This window comes from Haliotis rubra, unplaced genomic scaffold (assembly GCF_003918875.1).
Source record: "Haliotis rubra isolate DU_JTF1 unplaced genomic scaffold, ASM391887v1 Scf197, whole genome shotgun sequence".
Taxonomy (NCBI): Eukaryota; Metazoa; Mollusca; class Gastropoda; order Lepetellida; family Haliotidae; genus Haliotis; species Haliotis rubra.
In genome coordinates, this window is record NW_025765969.1 from 653462 (window position 1) to 680189 (window position 26728).

Here is a 26728-nt window from a genome sequence, read left to right on the forward strand (position 1 = left end):
CTTGTGAGATGTTGTCTAGAGCTCTAGCAAACACCTGTTACAGAAACACCCGGCACCAAAAGAAACATCAGATCTGAGGATTTTATTATTTGTTGTTTAATGTTGCACTGTACAATATTCCAGCTGTATGACGGCGGTCTGTAAATAATCAAGCCTGGACCAGACAATCCAGTGATTGATATTATAAGCATAGATATACACGATTGGGATACAATGACATGTCAATCAATTCGGTGAATCTCACCAGCTGTCCTTAATTGACTCTGACAACAAGTATGGTTTACTGAAGATCAATTCTAACTCTGATCTTCAGGGGTGGAGATCTGAAGAAAGCCTTTATACTTAACATGGCATTTCTCTGTGACTGACAGGTTCAAGGGAGGTGATATGCAGTTTATCATCATGTCTGCACATATATTCAGTGTGGTGAGTGAGTGAGTGAGAATGATAGAGAGAGAAAGAGAGAGAGAGAGAGAGAGAGAGAGAGAGAGAGTGTGTGTGTGTGTGTGTGTGTGTGTGTGACTCTACATGCACTATACTACTTCAGACTAATGCTGACTTTGCAGTACTCACTCAAGGACATACATTCCTGCAGTTTTCCGTGGATACTAAGGCAGGCTAAAAACACGGATAATAGAAATATTGCATATCTCCTTGGTTTAATGCTTAATTATGATCAATATGAGTGCCATTTCCTGCCAACTTCTGTGTTCAATTTCTACACACAACAAACAGATGAGGTCTGATGACCACTAACCAGGTTAAATATTTTAACCACAATTTTTGGAACAACATTAAATATGATATTCGTTTTCTTTCAGATCAATATCTGTCCTCGTCAGCATTGCGTGTTGTGCACACAGTAGTGCTCCCGCCAGACTGAACAGTCTGAACCAGATGCCAAAAATCAATAAGAAATATTACACACCGTCTGGCTCAGACATATTTTCAATTTCAGCTGCAAAAAGAAAGGGATGACTCACATGAATTTTGTTCTTCTTGGTGAATAGAAACATGTATTTCTTGGAGATAACGTTTGTATTACTCATTGCCTGAAGATCTGAAGCCTTCACGAAGCTTTGTTGTATCTGTGACTGAGGTCTTGTGGTTCCAACTGTAGTCAATCTCATCATAACTATATGTATTAATCAAATGTGAGCAAGTGACCGAGTGAGTGAGTATGGTTTTATGCCGCTTTTAGCAATATTCCAGCCATATCACGTCAGGGGACACCAGAAATGGGCTTCACACATTGTACCCATGTGGGGAATGGACCCATGACAAGCAAACATTTTAACCATGAGGCTATACCACTGCCCCTTACTCCAGTGTGGTAAGTCTCTAGATGAGGACAACCCAGTATAGGTTGCTCTCTGATCAGATGGAGACACTGTGGGCAGCAATATCACAGTTATACCACAATGACCTTGACACAAGGAAGTGAATGGAGTTTGACACTGTGGGCAGCAATACCACAGTTACACCACAATGACCTTGACACAAGGAAGTGAATGGAGTTATACATTCTGGGCAGCAATACCACAGTTACACCACAATGACCTTGACACAAGGAAGTGAATGTAGTTATACATTCTGGGCAGCAATATCACAGTGATACCACAATGACCTTGACACAAGGAAGTGAATGGAGTTATACATTCTGGGCAGCAATATCACAGTGATACCACAATGACCTTGACACAAGGAAGTGAATGGAGTAATACATTCTGGGCAGCAATATCACAGTGATACCACAATGACCTTGACACAAGGAAGTGAATGGAGTTATACATTCTGGGCAGCAATATCACAGTTATACCACAATGACCTTGACACAAGGAAGTGAATGGAGTTATACATTCTGGGCAGCAATATCACAGTTATACCACAATGACCTTGACACAAGGAAGTGAATGGAATTATACATTCTGGGCAGCAATATCACAGTTATACCACAATGACCTTGACACAAGGAAGTGAATGGAGTTATACATTCTGGGCAGCAATATCACAGTTATACCACAATGACCTTGACACAAGGAAGTGAATGGAGTAATACATTCTGGGCAGCAATATCACAGTGATACCACAATGACCTTGACACAGGAAGTGAATGGAGTAATACATTCTGGGCAGCAATATCACAGTGATACCACAATGACCTTGACACAAGGAAGTGAATGGAGTTATACATTCTGGGCAGCAATATCACAGTTATACCACAATGACCTTGACACAAGGAAGTGAATGGAGTTATACATTCTGGGCAGCAATATCACAGTTATACCACAATGACCTTGACACAAGGACATTGGGCAGCAATATCACAGTTATACCACAATGACCTTGTCACAAGGAAGTGAATGGAGTTATACATTCTGGGCAGCAATATCAGTTATACCACAATGACCTTGACACAAGGAAGTGAACGGAGTAATACATTCTGGGCAGCAATATCACAGTGATACCACAATGACCTTGACACAAGGAAGTGAATGGAGTTATACATTCTGGGCAGCAATATCACAGTTATACCACAATGACCTTGACACAAGGAAGTGAATGGAGTTATACATTCTGGGCAGCAATATCACAGTTATACCATATTGACCTTGACACAAGGAAGTGAATGGAGTTATACATTCTGGGCAGCAATATCACAGTTATACCACAATGACCTTGACACAAGGAAGTGAATGGAGTAATACATTCTGGGCAGCAATATCACAGTGATACCACAATGACCTTGACACAAGGAAGTGAATGCAGTTATACATTCTGGGCAGCAATATCACAGTTATACCACAATGACCTTGACACAAGGAAGTGAATGGAGTTATACATTCTGGGCAGCAATATCACAGTTATACCACAATGACCTTGACACAAGGACCTTGGGCAGCAATATCACAGTTATACCACAATGACCTTGACACAAGGAAGTGAATGGAGTTGTACATTCTGGGCAGCAATATCACAGTGATACCACAATGACCTGTACACAGAAAATCAAGCTGTTTGTACCTCAATATTGATAGAAATGTCGTGGTGCTGGAGTAGAAAGTGAAAAAGCTATTGAGTCAGTCATTCCCCAATATTAGTTAAACACTATCATTCAAATATGCAACAAAGAAAAGTTTTGAGAACATCTTTTTTCATGTTCATTTCAGCCTTTGTTGTCACAAGTGTACCTTATATCCTGAAACGGTTCTGTCACAAGTCCTGTTTCTATCACACTTGGTCTATCAAGCCTGCAACTGTTGATACTTCTCTGAACTTCTTCACTTGAAATGCCAACCAGAATTCAAAATTCGGACATGATATTCACTTCACAAAGCAACAAAATACTTCTTATATTCTTAAAACTTTTATTTCAAATATCTAAGCAAGTCTAAAACATATTGTTTATATACAGTGACATGAACATTGACTGTTAAAATATACAGAAGATTGTTGAAAGATAAAAGAGATCTTACACGTAAAAACAAAACAACAGGATATGATATAAAGCTTAGGCCAGACCAATTAAATTTCTTGTTTTTAAGGATTTTTGTCCTCAGAAAACCTAAAGGCAGGAGGGAAAATTTAAAAAAAAAATTAAATCACCAGTCAAAGCAATATTCCTTCTAAATACTCAAAATATTTTACTTTCGGCAATTTTTTAAGTTTACACTTTTGGCCAATAAAAACAAGGATTTTATTTTTTTTGAGCTGGGAAAATTAAGTTATATCTTTTTTTCTTATTCTTGAAATAATACGACAGGCAGATCCGTAAAACAAGAAATATAATTGGTCTGGCATTATAATATGTGACTCACAGATGCGATTATGAAACACAACAAATTATGCAGCTGTGGAATGAAGATATGCATTATCGAGATGAACTTTGACAAATAGTGTGACCTGTACCTCGGTCCCTTCTTCAGTCAACTATCTCACCTGACAGTGAAGGGACCTCTCCTTCAAAGACTTAGTGAGTGAGTGGATCAGGCTTAATGCCACTTGTGGCAATATCACAGTAGGGGGGTGGGGTGGGGTGGGGTCACCCAAAATCAGCTTCACCCATTGTACCAATGGGGGAAATCGAACCCAGGTCTTTGGTGTGATGACCGAACGCTTTAACCCTGGTCTACCCCACCACCCCCAAAATCTTAGTATTCGGTCATTATTGATGCTAAAGTATTGGAATGTGATTGTCTCAGTGTAAGATCAGTCTCTTCAACCTCTGTGTGACCTTAGCATTGTGTTGTTATTTATGTTTAAGTATGGAATTAAAAAGTCTTTGTGCAAAGATCTTAGCACTGTTTGTACACATCTTATTTGAATTATGGAAGCTCTTGTCTTAGGGCTGAGGTTAGCTGATAATCATTCCAAACTTTATTCTTAGTACTAAGAATGACACTGGTGGAGGTTGAAGATATTACATCAGTATTTGTCTCAATAACACTACATGAGTCGCAGTATTGTTCATGCTAAGATCATTCCAAACTTTATTCTTAGTACTAAGAATGACACTGGTGGAGGTTGAAGATAATACATCATTATTTGTCTCAATAACACTACATGAGTCGCAGTATTGTTCATGCTAAGATCATTTCAAACTTTATTCTTAGTACTAAGAATGACACCAGTGGAGGCTGAAGATAATACATCATTATTTGTCTCAATAACAGTACATGAGTCGCAGTATTCTTCATGCTAAGATCATTCCAAACTTTATTCTTAGTACTAAGAATGACACTGGTGGAGGTTGAAGATAATACATCATTATTTGTCTCAATAACAGTACATGAGTCGCAGTATTCTTCATGCTAAGATCGTCTTGTGGAATAGATCCCAGGTCACTGTTACACCCTGCAATCTTAGTACTGAAGCATGAAGGCTACAATGATCTTAGTGCTAATATGTCTTGTGAAGGAGTCTTTGGGCACAAATACATTCCTGATAGTCTGAAGATGGTTTCTATATTATTATCTGGTGATCAAAGCATGGAGTCAGTTCTGTTTGCATGGGTCCATGATATGTTGCAGTTGAGCACGAGTGTTAGGTCGTCTCTGAACCCACACACAACTAACACTGAGTGAGTGAGTTGGGTTATACGCCGCTTTTAGCAATATTTCAGCAACATCACAGCAGGGGACACCAGAAAAGGGCTTCACACATTGTACCCATGTGGGGAATCGAACCTGGGTCTTCGGCGTGACGAGCGAATGATTTAACCACTAGGATACACCAGTGGCCCTCACAACTAACAATGTCCACTGATTCATGTTTTGGATATAATCAGACATTGCTCAAAGCCATGCACAGACATTCCTATATTCCTGAAGTCAGTGATGGCTCTCCATTTCCTTGGCCACACAAAATCAGTTGACACGCAGTATTCTCACAACAAGGCTTGAGCAGTAGAAATGACCTTCAGATGTGGTACTCATGTTTAAAATTGTACCCTGGCCTTCCATGTGATGTGCAAATGCTTTAATCACTGACCCATCCAACGTCCCTGATCACAGATTTGAACATGGTTCAATGGCATGTAGCAACTCTCATGGCTGTAGAACACATAACAGTTGTTCAATCTGGATTTGCATACAAGATCAGGTACTAATTTACACACTGGTTCACTGCTGTGAGTACCTAGCAACCACCTGGCCCTTCAACACACATACAGTATTTGGCATCATCAAACCAACATGAAAAACATTCTTGTACAAATGGTTGGATCTAAAAGAACATGTTCAGTTCTTGACACACCACAACAGCTGCTTGTTGTTGTATGATGTACTTAGCAATATTCCAGCTATGTTGGAGCAGTCTTTAAATTTCTGAGTCTGGACCAGGCAATCCAATGATCAACATCATGAGCATCAATCTAAGGTACTATGACATGTGTCAACCAAGTCAGCAAGCCTGACCATCCGATGCCATAAGTCAGCCTCTTACAACAAGCATGGATACCAATTCTAGCCCAGACTGACTGACTGAGTTTTGGTTTTACGCCGCTTTTAGCAATATTCCAGCAACATCACGGCACGGGGACACCATAAATGGGCTTCACACATTGTACCCATGTGGGGATTCAAACCCGGGTCTTTGGCGTGACGAGCCAACGCTTTAGCCACAAGGCTTCCCCACCGCCCCTCTAGCCCAGATCTTCCAAGGGTCATATAAAAGGTCTTATACCATGAAGTAACATTGCACCCATAACATGCAAATTGTAGACTTCTGGTCATATTTTTTTTCCAGGAAAATTCAGTAACCACACTGTACAAAGAAAGTCGTTTCCGGTTACAAGCTTAGATGACTGATGGACTTGAAACAGCTTTTCCGATGTCTTTGCAAATTCTGGGGGAAAGAAAATATCTTTCCACATGCACATGAAAACGTCAGTTTCTCGTGAATGGCTTGTCTGTGTTGCTTTCTCGAGTGTGGATGGGTGAAAACCTTCCCACATTCCTGGCAGGGATAAACAGCTTTGCCTTCTTCATTTGTGAATTTAGAGGGAAGATTTGTGCTGCTACCATCCTCCAAGAACACCAGGTAATCCTGAGAAGCCTGTCCACGATCCTTTGCTTTGCTTGTTTCCATATCATAGCACTTGAATGATTGCTGGTGAGCAAACTTAAGGCCAGAATCTGAAAGTAACAAAGGACAAAGTCTCAGTTTTCTTGAAAAGTTAGGACAAGGATCACATCAACACGGACACTCAGGGGTTAATAGATTTGGAAGCCAGGTATACAGGACACATCTTCTGATGTCTCCACAGTCCTCTGTCATACACATAAGATTTGCCACAAACACAATGCCGAGGTTGATTTTCATGAGCAGCCTCTCTGTGTCGTCTCCTGTACCTTCCCTCGGTGAACACTTTGCCACAGATTTCACAGGGGTAAAGGTTCTTTTTCTTTGGTACAGTATTCCTCTGATAACTGAATAGCAAAGGCAAATCACGTTCTTCTTGAGCTGTTGCTTCTTCATAGAACTGTCCCGAACTAAAGCTGGCTAAGTCAACATCTTGGACAGCTTCATTCGTTAATCTCGCACTCATATTGACAGAATTGTCCATGTCTGAAAGCAACAAAATGTCAGTTCTAGTCTTTAAGTGAGAAATAAAATCAACACACTAAAAGACATATACAGCTGAAGAACAAGCTAATGTTGCCCTTAACACAGGCCACTTAACATACAATGTTCACTGTCATCACTATTGTGGGTCATCAGCCCTAGGCTACACAACGGGATCATCTACAAGGGTGTGGGACAGTTTATGTTACCCAAATCTAACCAAACACAGAGCTTCCCACAAAACATGTAATCCTATCACCTCTTTATCACTAACTTCAATCTGGATGAAAACATTCTTTTCCAAACATGTTTAGAACAGAGCAAGCAAAGGCCAGTTCCTGCAGATATCTCTTGAATTTCTTCTGTAATACGTAGCCTACAAAGTTGTAAAATACGTTGTTTTTCATAATCTGAGTTTTCTCATTGGCACTTAATCACACTATTTAGAGGAACACACCTTCCCAAGCGCTACTTGTCACAGACTTGTTGGTGATACAAGCTGTCAGGGACAACAGCTCCTTCTGGGGACAAGTCTTACTGTGTTGTCAGGTTCAGCTGCTTCCTGTAACTGGGCAGTTGTGAAGCTGCACTATCCTAACAGTTCTGGTACAATAGATACAGGGACAGCTTGTTGTACAATTCTGATTCGCTGTAAACACATAAACCTTCCAAACAGCCATCAAGGCATCAAACAAACTGGGGGGCAACAGATATAGAGAAGCTGTTCTGATTTCCACGATTCGACACAAAAGTACACGCCAGAGCTGAACAGTGAATATTCTCATAAGATCTTGCTGACAACACACTGTTGAGAGCAGGTACAAGGTACAGTTCTTCCAATGTCAAACGAGTTTCTGAACTTGGACCAACATTTGGGGTGAGGATGCTTTTCCAAAGCCTAAAGTTGTGCACCAGTGAACGTGAATTCCCACACAGCATTACTTCTATGTACTTGTTGGTGGCATGCACTGTTTGAGGATAACAAATGGAATGTACAGCTCTTTTGATTTCAAATATGATTTAGATAACACCTTTTCATACATCATCACGTCAGACTTGCTGGTGACAGTAATTATTGGTTCACCTTACCACACACCACTATTGTCCTTGACTATTTGAACACAATAGATGTCAGGTATCATTCTTCTGATGTTTGTTTGCTGATTACACCTTCCCACACATCCCTGCATGTCAAACTTTTCAATGATGTTTCAATCGGTACACCTTCCCCCATCATTGCTTATCAAACCTGTAGGTGACGCCTAATCATTTGATGACCACATATGTTGATAGTTCTGACTGCAGGAAAGATTCACACAATTGCATGCCCAACATGTTAGTGAGACTCATTATTTGACCAACGCAGATGAAGGAGCAGTTCTTCAGATGTCAGATGATATTCTGCGGACATCTTCCTGCACATCCTTGCATGCCCAACATGTTAGTGAAGCTCATTATTTGACCAACGCAGATGAAGGAGCAGTTCTTCAGATGTCAGATGATATTCTGCGGACATCTTCCTGCACATCCTTGCATGCCCAACATGTTAGTGAAGCTCATTATTTGAACAATGCAGATGTAAGGAGCAGTTCTTCAGATGTCAGATGATATTCTGCGGACATCTTCCTGCACATCCTTGCATGCCCAACTTGTTAGTGAAGCTCATTATTTGAACAATGCAGATGTAAGGAGCAGTTCTTCAGATGTCAGATCATATTCTGCTAACACCTTCCTGCACCTCACTGCATGTCCATCCCATTGCTAACACAAATTGTTTGAGGACAACAATGTAAGGAACAGGTCTTCTGAAGACAGATAAGATTCTGATTCCACCTTCCCACACATCATTGCATCTAAATATTTCAAATAAAACTAATTATTTGAGGACAACAAATGTAAGGCACAGTTCTTCTGATGTCGTATAAGGTTCTGCACGAATGTATACACCTTCCCACAAACACACGTGAAAGTGACCTTATCGTGGATGGAGTCCTTGTGCTGCTTCCTATAGTCTGGTCGACTAAACTCCTTCCCACATATAGAGCATGGATACATCAGTTTACCATCACCGGAACTCACAGTCCCAGACACTCCCATACTAGAGAACCCATCATGGCTGCCTAAATTTTGCCCAAACTGTCCGTAATATCCACCAATATTCCTACTTTCACAGCCAGGCTCGGGATATGAGGGGTCAAAGTATGTTGGATTGCCATGACCTGAAAACAACAAAAGACCAGGGCTTGACATTCATAGAAAACTTGCCAATATCTCGAGGAAAGAACAGAATCTACTCATCCAGTTTGAATGCTTCTAACCCAAGTTGTGAGGCATTACTGTTGTCAGGATTTGCACACTTCGACATTGTTGAAATTGGATTTATCTTGTCTCAATATATATCACAGAAATTATATCACAAGATATGAAAAGAAGTGATTATATTATTACAAACATCACAACATTATTTGTTCACAGAGGACAGCTGTCTCTTGTGACTGTCCAACACTTGCCTCTTGAAGAAATCCCACAACTGTCAAAGAATAGTTTCCGATTCAAGAACAAATCCTGGTAATGATGTTTAGTCTTCAAGAGGAATCTCAGCAAGAGATAATTCCAACTTATGAGTGAGAATTATTCACTTTTCTTTCACACCCGTTGGTGATGAACTATCTCAGATAACTGGGGTCAAACAAGTGCAAGATCAATTTTCATGACTGATTGACAATGGTCAGATTAAGATGTACTATTTCCCTGATTGTAATTCAAACATATTTTCTTATATATCATTCAAATTACCGAAATCAATGTCAAAACTTTAGGCTTTTAGACTAGTTTATGAATGCTATTGTGTAGTTTGCATTATCTTCATTACCTTGATGATTCACTGATATGACTGGCAACTTTTGGTTAAGGGTTACCTGAGATATGAAGGGCAAGCAGTAGGCCAGATTATGTTACCTATGACATTATATGTATAAATGTGGCACTGCAATAAGTATAACAGATGAAATATGTGTCAGTTCAATGCAAAAATGTACAGTTGTTGGCTGTGTCAGATCAGATTATTGCGCTTGGGCTGATTATTTACCATTTATCTAACGATATCCAATGATATGAGAAATGATCCACACATTAGAGGTATGACATGCAGTAGAGGTGTAACGATTCATCAATAGTATCAATGTTTACATCATCAACTACGCGATACAAGTGCATCGATACAAAACACATAAGGCAATATATCAGGATATTTATATCGCGATGATACATCGATGTATCGCCACAAGAGACGATATATCCCGATACAACTTAAATACTACTTAAAGTTGTGAGGAGTATTGCATTAGGAATAGGAAAGGAGTCTCTTTGAAATTCTTCTGAATTTTAAAAACAAATTGAACCTTAAAGGAATTTGTTTGTGTCTGTTATCTTTGTTACATGAACAAAGGAGTTGGTGTATAAGTCAAAGAGTGTGAACATTTTACAAACTCTGTGAACTGTAGAATACTTGTCTTCAAGTAATTGAAATATGCAGATATGTTTTAGTTGTTTGACAAATAACACCATTTATTAATAACTATGAACGATGTCTTAGCTCTGTTAAGAAAGAGAACAAAGAGAAAATAAAATCTAGAAAGCAGACTTACGAGTTTTTTCAGTGATTCTGAATTCCGATATAAATTACATTGAGTTGTTTGTGAAAGCATTGGTGTAGAAACACAACTTCCCAAGGGAATCTTCACTTTCAAATTTATATATATCAGATCAAGGTATACTGAATATGTTTGACTCTACTTTCTTAAGCATTAAATGTTGAAACGTTATTAGATGAACTGCTTTTAAGTGTGTGTGAATTAAACGCAAGTTTTGCTGTATAACATTCTATCTATCATATATGTTCTGCTATTAGAAACTGTAAAGTATCGAGATACCTATTGTATCGCCACCATTGCATCGTGATGATAATTGTCTCGCAGCTTCCTTGCCAATACTTTCATGATATATATCATCTCGCCTCATTAAACTGGTATCGGGATATATCGTCTCACCACTTAGGCCACGATACACAGCTCTAACATGCAGTAAATGAAGTCACCAAGCCTTTCAACCCAATCCATTCGGTTGCCGTATACATCTAATGAAGGTTGCAAATGGACGTGTTCTAATCTGGTTTTCCCACTGGGTGAAGCTGAACTCATTTTACAGAGAGTATATGCTAAGTTTTAAGATAAATATTTTTCTTGAGAGGTGAGGTGAGGTGAGGTGAGGTGAGGTGAGGTGAGGTGAAATTGGGTTTAACGTCGTACTTGAGAATGTTTCGCTCATATGATGACGTGCATGCGCGTGTATGTGTATGTGCGTCTGCTTGTACTAGCCCAGACTGAAGCTGGTTTTATAATGCTAACCCACTGAGATACCATGCCGCAGTGAAGGATACCCCACTCAGACACAGTATACTGACTCCGAGGCGACCAGTCCTTGTTGTACCCATTAATGCTGAGCGCCAGGCAGGGACCAACAAGTACCATATTTTAACGTCTTTTGGTATGACGCGGTCGGGGATCGAATCCACGACCTTCCGCTTTTTCTTGAGAATTCCTAGGGTAATTTCAACAGGGTCCAAGGTAAAATAGTCTCTCATGTCAGTAAGTCTTTCAACAGTTGAAATATGGAAAATCACTGGTCAAATTCAAATGACAAAAAGTGGATGACTAGATGCTGTCTCACTATTAGAGCATGATAGACTTACACTTTGCTCTGTACATATATTTGGTGGTATGAACAAGGTTATTCGATGGTGTATACAAGACACAAAGGACTAAAAGGAACAGGATCCATTCAGAAAAATAACACCTCAAAGATTATGGAATAACTCCAATCATATAGGTCCCAACATAATATACCCAATTGTAAACCAAAAGTCACTGTGTTCTTTAATCTGATTGGTTGAAAAACGTGATCAAATGGTATTTGATTCCCGGAAATTCTCTGCGTATTAATACATACAAACATCGCTCACACCATTGTATTGTTACGTCGTCAGCTGTGATGACGTCATTAAAATCATATTGTGATGTAAAGTCCGAATGACGTCACAAATAAGCAGTTCCAGATGCTACCATGGGAGACAGCCGAAACGGCCGGCTGATGACATCAAATATCAGGAGCCTGTGCTGGATCCATTCAGAAAACTAACACCTCAAAGATTATGGAATAGCTCCAATCATCTTGGTCCAAACATAATATACTCAAATATCAGGAGCCTGAGCTGGATCCACCCAGAACACCTCAAAGATTATGGAATAGCTCCAATCATCTTGGTCCCAACATAATATACTCAAATATCAGAAGCCTGTGCTGGATCCATCCAGAAGTCTATGGAATAACTCCGATGAACTAGTTCCCACCATAACATACCCAGATATCGGAGCCTGTGCTGTGTCTATGAGTTGGGCTGATGAACTTGGGCCAGATACACAGGGCACATTTTCTGGTGCCTGTGGAGGCCGCTATCGTATGTATACATCTTCCCACAAACACACGGATGATGCACCTTCTCGTGAGTAGCCTTCTTATGTCTCTCAGCATATCTGGCCTCAGTGAACATTTTCCCACAGATATCACAGGGGTGAATGGCTGGTTTTTGTTTAGAAGCAGACGTATCCTTGACAACGACATTGTCAACACTGAAACCATAGGGGAAACTGAACCCTGCTGAAAAAGGTGCCACGGTCTCCAACCCCGCTCTTTGGTCGAAGTCCTGAACAGAGGCCTTGGGTATTACAGGAAACGAGCCAAAGTCTGAAAGCAAGAAAAGTGTATTCTTGGTGAGATGGGACGACACTGTGTGAGTGTTTCCGAACAAGAACAGTCATGCACGGAGTTAACAATCAGTTTTCTCATCTGGGTGCAAGGGTGTTTGTTGGAGAGGTAAGAGGTAATGTTTCAGAGCTTTAACCACTGGTATGAGTGGTTGATTATGTACATTCAAGTAAGTGTACACATCCTCAGAAATGTTGTGTCGTCTGCTGACTCTCACATTGACAGAGCAGATGACATCTGCAGAGCAGAGATGGCAACCCATAATTTATATTGGGTACTAAGCTGGATATTTGATTCCCTTGAGGTGCAAACCTGATGGTATGTTTATATACAGTTGTACACTCTCAGTCGGTAAGATTTATTTTTTAACAAAACACATGTAACAATACACATGGAACTATTTACTTTATATTTCCAGTATAAATACAGTGGAAACCTGATAAGTAAAATTTCAAGGGACTCGCCAAAATTGTTTACTTATCAGGTATTTTACTTATCCAAACTTATAAAAACCTGCAAATGACAACCATATGCATGTATATGTATGCATATGTAACAATGAACAACTTATCAGGGCTGGCCTCCAGTTGTCAGTGTATTGTCAACTGCTTGACGCCAGCGAGCTGTAAGTAGGATGTTTGTTTGACTGGAGACTGACACGACTGCCCCTCATGTTGGATTATGTGGTGATCGCTAATTTAGTTATCCAGTATCTTTTGTTAAGTAATTTACTTCCAGGGACCGTGAGAGACGTTTAGTTAAGCGGTATTGTTTACTTATCCGAGTTTAGTTAACCAGACTCTAATAGTGATAATTAATGAAGAAATTTGCCGGGACCAAAGAAAAGTGTTTACTTATCAGGTCTGTTTAGTTAAGCGGTCTTTACTTAGGCGGTTTCCACTGTATGTATTTTATAATCATATCCTGAATATATTTTCTAAGGGAGACAAACAAGGGGTTTTGGAACCTTTTATGTCCCAGAATCCCCTTGGGATGAGCAAGGATGAATATTGTGGATAGCCAAAATAAAACATCCAACCTGATAATACCTCCATTCAGTATTTCCTGTTAACACTGGGGAGGTGGAGTGGCCTCATGGTTAAAGCATTCGTTCTTCACGCTAACACCTGGGTTCAAATCCCAACATGGGAACAATGTATGAAACCCAATTTCTGGTGTCCCCACCTTAAAATTACTGGAATATAGCTAAAGAGGGTGTACAATCTTCCTCAGTCAGTCTCTTACTCTTTATCGAGTCAACTATTTACAGTTGTGAAATAAATTCAGTGAAATATTGCCGACAATAGTTTTCCACAAAAACCCCAAAATGTCAGACTGTCTTGACTTTTACTACACCTCAGCCCTACAATCTAATTGGTTCCACCAACCGACCTTGAACACTCCTTCCTGTTAACACAGCCAATCAGTACTCCCCATCATCGTCATCACAGTGCAGCCAAAGGGCAGGTTTTCTTATGTTTGTATAGAGTACACTGGTACTTGTACACCTTCCCACACACACACGGATACGTCACATGCTCATGCTTGGCCTTCTTATGTCTCTTTAAAACCCACTGATCTGTGAACAGCTTGCCACACAGTTCACAGGGGAAGGCGTAGTGACTCTCCGACAGTCTCCCACCTCCACTATGTACATCCCCTGTGCCTGCTGGCTCTCTCCAAATCCCTGTTTTACCACGGCTGTCTCTTGACATGCCTTCACAAACCATTCCAGCAAAACTATTATACTCTGAAAAGAAAAGAGAAAAAGGCTGGACTTTGTATAACTTTTGAGAAACCTTTTCATAAAATAACTTCGATTTCTTCAACCTTTTCATTTACGGATTTAGAACAACATCCTGCTATATTTAAAAAGACATTTAACATCACCTACAATTCTTCTCCAAAAGTGTATTTGAAAATGTTGTGTTGTGATCAGTGTCAGTTAAACTTGTCTTGTCAGTCTTGAAGCGTGATATTTTCAAGGGGCGGTGGAGTAGCCAAGTGGTTAAAGCGTTCGCTCTTCACCTGAAGACAAGGGTTCGATTCCCCACATGGGTACAATGTGTGAAGCCCATTTGTGGTGTCCCATGCAATTATATTGCTGAAATATTGCTAAAAGCAGGGGGCGGTGGAGTAGCCAAGTGGTTAAAGCGTTCGCTTTTCACCTGAAGACAAGGGTTCGATTCCCCACATGGGTACAACTAAACTCACTCACTCACTCATATTATCAAGGTCTTGAGGATAGTTCCTGCCCAGAGCCACATGGGCACAATGTGTGAAGCCCATTTCTGGTGTCCCCTACTGTGACATTGCTGGAATGTTGCTAAAATCGGTGCATAACCCAACTCACTCACTCACTCCTGCCCAGAGAATAGGTGACTGGTTTGAACCCAGCCTACAGCATACCAAACGATGATAAGATGGTACTTATTGAAACTCTGCCTGGAGTCTGGAATTTAGGGGATGAACATTACTGGTTGGTCGAGGTTCAATATACTGTGTCCAATGTTGACATCATCAAATGGGGACAAATAACGAAAGGGGACAAAAATCTTTGCGTTTTTATGAAACAAACACGCAAACAGTGTGGTATGGTTACTTCATCTTATAACAAAGCAAACTATAAATGCTTCATTGATCTATAACACAAACAATAGTAAAAATACACATCTTTATTTCAATAAATCTACTATAAACTAATACGCATAATTATAGCGTAAACCTTCCCTCTGGATTATGGTTGCCTTTATTCTGTGGTTCCCACAGTCACATACAGAAAAAAAAAAGGAAAAAATTTAAACCCTAAGTCATAGCTATCCCTATTGGTATGCTTACTCTTAACCCCAAGAGTTACCTCCCCTTGACATGACGTCATCCTATTGTCTGTTTGAAAACCTCACAATTTTTCTGTATGCACTACAGTCAACACATACAGAAGGGAAGCGAAAATTTGTCAACTTTACACAGCCTTCTGCACTAGATTCATCGTAGTAGGTTAGTGGTGACGACATTTGGTCTGACGGACAATCTAACAATACATGTAATTGTTCCTGTTTCCTGCAATGTCACATATGAAAACAAAGCTATCTCGTGTGGATGTTTTATCTGCAGTGTCATGACAAGACATGACAACCTGACATGACACATGACTCGCATGACTTGTTAACTTTGCCTCATTCAAACATGAAAGGAGTGAGTGAGTGAGTGAGTTTAGTTTTACGTCGCACTCAGTAATATTCCAGCTATATGGCGGCGGTCTGTAAATAATCAAGTCTAGACCAGACAATCCAGTGATCAACAGCATGAGCATCGATCTGCACAATTGGGAGCCGATGACATGTGTCAACCAAGTCAGGTAGCCTGATCACCCGATCCTGTTAGTCCCCTCTTACGACAAGCATGGGCTGCTGAAGATCAATATTCTAACCCGGATCTTCACGGGTGAAACATGAAAGGATATATGAGTAGATGGAATGTGCATCAGCTGTGAAGACACCATGAATTGATCTATCCTGAATCAGGACATATCGACCTGATTTGTATTTGCTTATGAACAGAACATACCAGTTTGATACTGATTTTATGGGTCAAGTTAGGACCTCGGCTTATCTTTGAGACTGGCTTATCTATGGTAAAATATGGTATGTTAAGGCTATGTAGTTGAAGAAAACTATTAAAACAATTGTCCATAATGGCATCATGTTTTGTCCACGTCTACCATCTTTATATTGGTTTCAGTCTGAGTCTATAATTGTTAAAGGTCACATGCAACGTAAAACACAACTTTGCAGATTCTGATACCTTTTCGGTATGGACTTACCGAAACAAATCATCAAAAATGCAAATTCAACTCATAAAGTTGAAAAAAAAAGCGTGATGAGAAAAACATGCGAAATCGTAGTTCAAACGATTCACTAATTTTCCCCCAGCGCTTGGGGGAATTCAAGTGGTTTCAACAGCTGGGCTGCGCTCATAGCACGTGCGCAGTGAAATAGGTTCGCGCAGCTTGGAAGCGGGTTGTCTCGGCTTTGGTGTGAGCTATTTTTCTAATGTTTTGTTGATATTTCACAGGGGCGAGCTTTTTATATGTTATGACAGTAGATTAACTGTTTATATAATTTCACGACACAATGGGAATGGAATCGTCCTAGGGTACGTTTCTGTATTCTCATTATGGCCAGGGTACATATCTGTATACAGAAACGTACCTGGGGTACATATCTGTAGTACCCGTGCCGACAACGACCCCTTCAGTGTAACTAAGCCTAATCCTGTGGCGCTTCAGGTTGTAATATTTGAGAACCAGAAACAGTGGGACATCTTGTTTTGATGTTTTCAACATCTGTAAAATTTGGCGTCATGCATCAGATGAACCAAGAAACAAAGAAAACAAATCTTCCCTAATAACAAAAATCTTTTTGACTTCTGCAGCGCTTGGAATATGCATCTGATCACACCTAAATAGTCGTGGATATTGATCATGTGTGAGTTTCAATGTCTATCATCAACTGGCAGCAAATTTACATCATTGCTATGTTGGCATAAGGCAATAACTATGTAGGCAAAGATTAGGCAAACTAATATAGCAAGAGTTCATAACTCCGACTTCAGTCGCTATCTCTTCTCTTAACTGAATCAAGAAGCAATCGAGTTAATGTTCTTTAGCAAGTGAGCTAGATATGCTAAAAGAAAACTGGCATAATCGGTGATTTCTGACACTGAAATTAGTTGTATTCACACTGGTATCCAGGGTCCCATGCTGCTTGATGACATCCGATAGCACTGTCAAACTCCCAACTGACTCCCCCAGTCATTCCCCTGACCACACCATCTGATTGTCTGCTCAGCGCACTGCTAGACCTGCACTCCTTGTCACGAACACATACAAAAGTATCCTGAAAACCAGCACTTCCTGGCATAAAATAATGATTAGAAGTTCACCGAGTTCCACATTTGACCCAATGGGTGAAGTCAAACACCTGAGTAGTCCAGCTAAGCCTGATACGCATAATACGTCTGCTCAGATCACTACTTGACTTACGCACTTGTCACACATACAGTGTCCTGAAAGCCAGCTGCGTTGCTTCAAAGCATTCTATGTTTTACCCTATTGGTAACGAACACCCTCTAGTACTGCTGAGGCGGATACACAGTACACATCTGTTTGACTGCTCACAGCACTGCTAGACCTTCTTTGTCACAAACACGGACACCAGTATCCTGAATAGCTGCATTTATTCTTTAGTTCAGAAGTGTTCCGTGTTTTCCCCTATGGGTGATGGGTACCCTACTTGTCCAGCTAAGCCTGGTAAGCCTGTAAGCCTTGTAAGCTTAACACATCTGCTTATCTGCTTAGAGCACTGATGGACCATGCTACCTAATGATGTAAAATACAACCAATTCCATCAGGACATTCCAGATTCGGCCTAATGTGTGAGCTGATAAGTTCAACACGTCTCCTTTCGTCTGCTTGAAGCACTGCAAGACCTTCACACTTTGCCAGTCAACAACATTCCTACTGTCCAGGCTGCTTCATGTTCGACCTTGTGTGTGAAGGTCACCCAACTTGCATACAACTTGGTAAGCACTACATATCCGCTAATGTCTGCTCAGAGCACTGTTTGACCTTCATCCTTTGCTAGTTAAACTATTCATTATGGCCCTGCTGCTTTATGAAAATGTTGGTCCTCATGGATGCGTGTCAACTTGTGTACAGTATCTACCTGAGCTTGGTAAACGCTACAGAATCGCTTATGTCTGCTCAGAGCACTGCTGGACCTGTACACCTTGCCACAAAGGCAGACAAACGTCTTGTTCTCATGAACAGCTTCTTTGTGGACCTTTCTACTGTCATGGCTTCTGAAAACCTTTTCACAAATATCACACTGAAACAAGCCGTTCGAGTCCTGACCACCACTACTGCTAAGCCACGAGGCACCAGATGTAGCAAAAACACCAGAACTGGTTCGATTGCTATTTCCGAAACCAAATCGGGGAGATAAATGCCTGACCTTCTCCTGGATGCCAGCAATGTCAATATCTGCAAGGAATAAAAGAAAACTGTTGAAACTTTCTTCATGACATGAGCACTAAAGATGAATATTTTCAGCAACATGACCACTGACAAATTCTTCATTCCTGACATATGTACATGCTGGAATAATAGTTCTTCTTTCAAAGTCTGAATATTTTCAGCAACATGACCACTGACAAATTCTTCATTCCTGACATATGTACATGCTGGAATAATAGTTCTTCTTTCAAAGTCTGAATATTTTCAGCAACATGACCACTGACAAATTCTTCATTCCTGACATATGTACATGCTGGAATAATAGTTCTTCTTTCAAAGTCACCAGTTTCAGTGACGATCCCATGGGAAGACTTAACAAAATTTCTTCTGAAAATGATGCCAAAGGAAGGCTGTGTCCTGTAGTCTCATTAATTCTTGTGTGACAAGACTGATTAAAATTGAAGGTGCGCTACGCAGTTTCTTATCCACTCTTAGGCTAGTTGTTGTTTCGTGTTGCATGTGAGACGGGGGTTTGACTTCAGTCATTAAGTTTTACTATCTTGGTCAACCAAACGATTACTCACACTACTTGGTGGCAGGCCAGATGCACCCACATGTATCATCACAGCACTTTGATTTTCGTAAGTCTGTGTTAATGTGTATGAGTTAGTGTTAACATTGCTTTGAGCAGGTGATCCCCGGCGTCATCATTAATTGTAGAACACAACAATTTGTAACAGTTACTCCCCATTTTGACTCCAAAATTTGGGTAACATTTTCCCAGAAAAACCTGTGTGGTACACAATTAATTCCGTAACACATGATTCCTATGTAGAGAACTGACAAAGACCAACAAGTGGCAGGTGAAGTCTTCAGGGACAAATTCACGTCCCCTGTTTTCCTTGTGTTGACTCCGATACAGATCCAAACCCTGTGTTCAGTTCATCAATATATACAATCTTTTTGGGGATAGCTGTCCTGGTGCGTGGAACATAGTATCAAAGATTGGACACAAACATCAACATTTCATAAACAATATTCCCTGCTGTACTGTCATAATTGAGTCAATGAGAGAGGAATGAAGAGGTTTTTAACCTTCCTTAGCAATTTTCCATCCATACAATACCAGGATTTCAACTGTTACCCATGTTGGGAACAGAACCTTTCGCAAAATACATTTAGTATTTTGTTACAATCTTCTGGTTGGGGCACTAAAGACATTGATCATGCAGCCATTTTAATTCCCAAATTTGAGAGTTGATAATTTTATATCAGTTTCTATACTGACAACAGCAAGTTCAAACAATGGGAATTCAGTGTCTCACTACAAACAGTTTATACCAGTTGATAATTCAGATGCGTTGGCAGAAGATGGCATAAGGATAGATAATGACTCTCTCTTCACAAATGATGTTGAAACTTCAGTCCTTGTGGTAAATCTTTTCGGTGATTGGCATATTATTTGTATGAATTAAGGAAGACCTCATATATTGTAGTTAATTTGGCAACTTGTATCAGATACGAACAAACAGGGATAGTAGGAAACAGTGATGAGGTATAGCACACAAATAGTCTCGGTCGTTGTTGAACTCGATGCCAATGGAACATGTTGGTCCTGCTTGGATCGGTACCTACTCGTGATCAGCTAGAACCTTTTCACAATTAAGTTGGCATTTTGCATCAATGCGAACAATCTGTGATAGTAGCAAGCAATGAGGAATGGTAACACATGTGGAAGTCATATAATTGATGCCTGCTTGGATCTGTACCTACTCGTGATCAGCTAGAACCTTTTCACAATTAAGTTGGCATTTTGCATCAATGCGAACAATCTGCGATAGTAGCAAGCAATGAGGAATGGTAACACATGTGGAAGTCATATAACTTGATGCCTGCTTGGATCTGTACCTACTCGTGATCAGCTAGAACCTTTTCACAATTAAGTTGGCATTTTGCATCAATGCGAACAATCTGCGATAGTAGCAAGCCATGAGGAATGGTAACACATGTGGAAGTCATATAACTTGATGCCTGCTTGGATGTGTACCTACTTGTGATCAGCTAGAACCTTCTCACAGAACTTCCTGTGTCTGCTTAGGGCACTACGGTACTTGTACACCTTCCCACAGACACAGGTAAACGTTATGTTGCTATGTACAGCCTCAAAATGAATTCTCCTCGTGTCAGGGTTAGAGAAGGTTTTGTCACATATATTACAAGCCAACAGTCTACGTGAAAACAGATCTTCCGCATCGGCAGACGCCAAGTGTTCAGAAGCAATTTGAGATACAGCTCGCCCAAAGCTGTATATATTTGGATGAGTTTTGGCCACATGCTGTCCAAAACCTTTGTCTGTGTAGCCAGCATAGCCAAAACCTGAAAGTAACAAAAAAAAGTTCTAGTGTCTGGTGACTCCATCTTTCATGAAACATAGGATTTACAATCATTCTTATCTCACGAGTATATGTAGTACTGCTGTGTATAGGGTAAAGCATTATATTGATTTTAATGCTAATCACTCTGATCGTGCTGGGTATTGGGAAAAACATTGTATTCATTTTAATGCTAATCCTTCTTACAGCAGCATGAATTGGGGAAAGACATTATATTGATTTTGATGCTAATCATTCTTGTTGTGCTGTGAATTGGGGAAAGATGTATTCCAATATACTAGAAGCGAAAGAGTTTGACTCTGTACATGCATATCCTATTTTTTTTTAGATCCTAAAAGAGGATTTATTACGTTGTCAGGGTCAGTTTACTTGTATACCAGGAATACTGAACAGTCTGTGTATGTCATGTCATATCATCCAAGCAGCATATATAAATTAAGATAATAATGGCCTACTGTATATTTACCGTAGATAAGCCGGGGTCCTAACTTGACCCTTAAAGTCAGCATCAAACTAGTATGTTCCTTAGAAAAGCCGACCCCTAAACTTTTCTATGTTTTCCTTGTGGTCAGTCATCGAAAACAGAGTGTCAACAAATCCATATTGAATTCCTCAAGTTATACCCTGTTGTTACACTATCTTGCAATAAAACATGTTTTTGGCATATCTATTAGTCTAGGACGCCACAATTGGCAGTGTTGAATTAACTTCCTCAGGCACACAAGAAACCGATAATGGGTTTGAATCAAAGATTCTTCCTATTGTTCCTTGTTTAACAGCATCTTTCATGTTCCTGGGAGTTTCACCAAAGCAGCAAAGTGCTAAAACCTGAATCATTTTGGACTTTCCTCCACATGAAGCCGACATGACAGACCTCACTCGTTTAAGTAACTTTTAACTTTAGCCATACTGCTAATGATTGATGCAAGAAACATTTAATATTACCCATATATATTACTGTGAGTAGTGACTTTCATAAATTTGCACATGTGCATACATAGGCGGACCCAGGAATTTTCAAAAGCCTTGGCTCCGCCAATGCAAAACATTAACTTCAATGGGGTCTTTAGTAATTTTCAAGTGTGTGTGCGTTTGTTTGTTTGTTTTGAACCCCCCTTGGATACGTCAATGGCATATCAGTTATTCTCAATGCTGATTGGTCAGCATAAGTCATATGAGGTCAAAGTATGACACTGCTGATTGGTCAGCTGAAGGTATGTGAGGTCAAAGTACTACACTGTTGATTGGTCAGCTGAAGCCAGATGAGGTTGAGGTTCTATACTGCTGATTGGTCAGCTGAAGCCATATGAGGTCAAAGTACCATACTGATGATTGGTCAGCTGAAGCCATATAAGGTCGAGGATCTATACAGCTGATTGGTCAGCTGAAGCCATATGAGGTTGAAGTATTACACAACTGATTGGTCAGCTGAAGCCATATGAGGTCGAGGTTCTATACAGCTGATTGGTCAGCTGAAGCCATATGAGGTCGAGGTTTTATACTGCTGATTGGTCAGCTGAAGCCATATGAGGTTGGAGTATTACACTGCTGATTGGTCAGCTGAAGCCATATGAGGTTGGAGTATTACACTGCTGATTGGTCAGCTGAAGCCATATGAGGTCGAGGTTTTATACTGCTGATTGGTCAGCTGAAGCCATATGAGGTTGGAGTATTACACTGCTGATTGGTCAGCTGAAGCCATATGAGGTTGGAGTATTACACTGCTGATTGGTCAGCTGAAGCCATATGAGGTTGGAGTATTACACTGCTGTTTAGTCAGCTGAAGCCATATGAGGTCGAGGTTCTATATGGCTGATTGGTCAGTTGAAGCCACATGAGGTTGGAGTATTACACTGCTGATTGGTCAGCTGAAGCCATATGAGGTCGAGGTTCTATATGGCTGATTGGTCAGTTGAAGCCACATGAGGTTTGAGTATTACACTGCTGATTGGTCAGCTGAAGCCATATGAGGTCAAGGTTCTATACTGCTGATTGGTCAGCTGAAGCCATATGAGGTTGGAGTATTACACTGCTGATTGGTCAGCTGAAGCCATATGAGGTCGAGGTTCTATATGGCTGATTGGTCAGCTGAAGCCATATGAGGTTGGAGTATTACACTGCTGATTGGTCAGCTGAAGCCATATGAGGTTGGAGTACAACACTGCTGATTGGTCAGCTGAAGTGTTGAACAAACTACACCACAGGAAGGCATCCCCTGTTCATGACATCAAACTGATGACATTAGCCATCCAAAGCAAAGGCTGTCTTCCAGAAAGTTTCTCTAGGGTTGACATTCCTTAAACCTTTGTTCTTCTCTCGTGCAACGTGAATGAGCATACAGAACTAGTGTTGGGAATTGGTAAAAATTTCAATCGATCAATCATTGGAAAAAATTGGTTTGCATAATTTTTCAGATTTTACTATTCAGGTTGTTATTGCAGATAAGTATAACATGATGCAACTTGCTACTTTAAAATGATGACTAATATATCATGAACACAAACATCCCAGAGTCTTCAAGAAATATTCAGTCATGACTTTTCAGTTAGTGAAGTGAGCATTCTAACAATTAAACACATTTTCAGGGCCTGACAAATTCAAAGATATGGTCCATCGTCAAGTGTTTCAAAGACTAAACCAGTAGTTCCAAAATCGATTGCTTGGTCGTTTGGTCACTGCGACCAATCTTCGATTATTTCAATTGATCGGAACACCACTCTACTGAACATACTACATACAACTTAGAACTACAGATAATCTGTATCTCGTTATGCGGAAGGTTCATAGTGAGTGATGAAGTTGGGTTTTACGCCCGCTTTAGCAATATTCCAGCAATATCACGGCGGGCACACCAGAAATGGGCTTCACACAATGTGCCCATGTGGGGAATCGAACCATGCGGACGAGCAGGCGACGCTTTAACCACTGGGCTACCCCACCGCCCCCGTAAGGTTCATGCCTTACACCAGTATCACATACGACGGATAATCCTCAATCTCTCAAGGATAATGTATTGCCCTCTAAAATTACAACACAAAAAACTTAATTCCCAAAATAGAAATTCACTTCACTATGTTGCTCTACCTTCTGACTAAAGCATCAAGTTCACTTTTCTCCTTGAACAATGTCAGTGTGTATTATTTCTGACACTTCTGCAGGGCAAACCCCAGCCTGTCGATGTTTCTTGAGCGATCTCATGTAGCGATAGGTTTTCCCACAAGCACACACATGCACGATATTCTCATGGACAGCCTGCCTATGAACCCTCCTAGCAGTGCTATCATTGAACTCTCGGCCACAGATGTCACAAATGGACCTCTTCTTTGTCATGGTGGCCGGGAACGACTCATCCTGAACTGACAAAAGTAGGCTAGTTGATACATTGGGTGGAAACTGGGACGTGTTTGTCGCCAGCTTTAGCCACGGCCACCTAGCATCATTCGGGAGAAGCTGACCTGAATCTGAAAGCAACAAATGAAACATCGCTAGAGATGAAGAGACTGACTTGGATTACGACAGATTACATTGTCACCTCTGGTTCTTCGGCTAACAGTGGTAAAGGTTGTTGTGTGTGAGTTTGGATGCTGGCCGCTTTTAGCAACAAAGGTAAGTGAGATACAGGCTAGAAATTGGTGAACACATCAGATCCTTGTGGGTTTCATACTTTATCAGGACGTTTGTGAGTGTATGAGAGTGAGGTTGCGATTCAGTAAGTTTGTGAGTGTATAGTGTAGGTGGATGTAGTGGATAAGTGAGTGAGTGAGTGAGGTTTCGCGTTATTCAGTAAGTTTGTGAGTGTATGAGTGTACGAGTGGGTAGGTAGATAAGTGAGTGCGTGAGTGAGGTTTCGCGTTATTCAGTAAGTTTGTGAGTGTATGAGTGTACGAGTGGGTAGGTGGATAAGTGAGTGAGTGAGTGAGGTTTCACATTATTCAGTAAGTGTGAGTGTACGAGTGGGTAGGTGGATAAGTGAGTGAGTGAGTGAGTGAGTGAGGTTTCGCGTTATTCAGTAAGTTTGTGAGTATATGAGTGTACGAGTGGGTAGGTGGATAAGTGAGTGCGTGAGTGAGGTTTCGCGTTATTCAGTAAGTTTGTGAGTGTATGAGTACTACGAGTGGATAGGTGGATAAGTGAGTGAGTGAGTGAGGTTTCACGTTATTCAGTAAGTTTGTGAGTGTACGAGTGGGTAGTTGGATAAGTGAGTGAGTGAGTGAGTGAGGTTTCGCGTTATTCAGTAAGTTTGTGAATGTATGAGTGTACGAGTGGGTAGGTGGATAAGTGAGTGAGTGAGTGAGTGAGTGAGGTTTCGCGTTATTCAGTAAGTTTGTGAGTGTACGAGTGGGTAGGTGGATAAGTGAGTGAGTGAGTGAGTGAGTGAGTGAGTGAGTGTGAGTGTGCCTGAACAACCAAGCTTGCCCCCTGTCCCATGAAAATAACTGCTTAGAAACCATATACAGAAATACAAGTGCCAAATCAAGTTTGGGAGGAATCAGTGGGCTAAACAACTGTAGATTCAAGTGGAAAATAGAAATGTTGACAGTACCATGATGAATTTCAAAGTTCCATTATGCCGAGATGTAAGCGATACACATGGGCGAGGCTCCAAACAGTCAAGACGTGACGTATTGAGTTTCAAAGTAATATTGGTGCTCGTGCAATTAGTTTTGGGTCTGCATTACAAAGATCGATAAACATATATTATTGAGTGTGTGAAAATAATGACCAATCAGACTCCTTGTATCAGCAAGTAATGGATATTGTAACACAAGGTGAATTGAATGCATAGCTCCCATTGGTCAGCAGAGGTTTCCTGTCGAAAGCTTCATGTCTCCGGTATATTTGTATGTTTTGTGTGTTTAACAAAGAAAAGACACAAAGTTTGAATCATGTCAAGAGTATTCGCATAATTCTAGGGTCTAAATTAGAACAACAATCCATGTAATGTTTAGCAGCTCTGCATATACTGTCACCTGTATATTCAATATATTCTTTTGACAATATTCCATTAATAACATGGCAGGGAACACCTGAAATGGCCTTCATACATTGTACCCATCTTGGGAATTGAACCTTGATGAGAAACTGCTTTAACCACTCGGCTACTCCACTGACCAATAATGTATCAGACATCTGAGTAAAGTGTATGATGTAACATCAATTGTATCTGCTGTAATTCAGGGCAAGAGCCTCATGTCCAAATGATCAGAGAGGACTTGGTGGTCACCACTGAGGTTTGACCAGTTTTGTGTTAGCACACTAAGAAAAACAGGGACAGCACCATGTAGTGCTGCTTAATGCAGTTAAAATCTCACGGGCATAAAACAACATTCATTCCCTCACACCTACACGACAACACACGGTCATGATCTTCTTTCCATTTCAATCCTTAGTCGCAAACACAACCGAAAGCTCATTTTATTATTCATAAAAA

At 40.5% G+C, this 26728-nt stretch overlaps 1 protein-coding gene across 17 annotated transcripts in view; it reads right to left on the minus strand.

The window, feature by feature from the left end:
- LOC124274991 (zinc finger protein 57-like) overlaps window positions 1–26728 on the minus strand; it is a 114792-nt gene that overhangs the window by 34606 nt on the left and 53458 nt on the right. The window contains exons 3-4 of one of the 17 annotated variants that reach the window (XR_006898140.1): window positions 12484–12867; window positions 7526–9284 (exon numbers count right to left, since the gene is read on the minus strand). The exons of 7 other annotated variants lie outside the window; for them this stretch is intronic. Coding sequence is in view for 3 of the 10 variants with exons in the window: in XM_046710409.1 (XP_046566365.1) it covers window positions 24403–24758 (356 nt within the window). In the remaining 7 variants the exon portion in view is untranslated. Of the gene's footprint in view, window positions 1–6092; window positions 6141–6243; window positions 6636–6979; window positions 7069–7525; window positions 9285–12483; window positions 12868–14675; window positions 14688–17072; window positions 18932–20955; window positions 21281–24322; window positions 24759–26728 lie in introns of those variants that run through there. 9 more of the 17 variants (XM_046710412.1, XR_006898125.1, XR_006898131.1 and 6 more) reach the window with 9 other exon arrangements.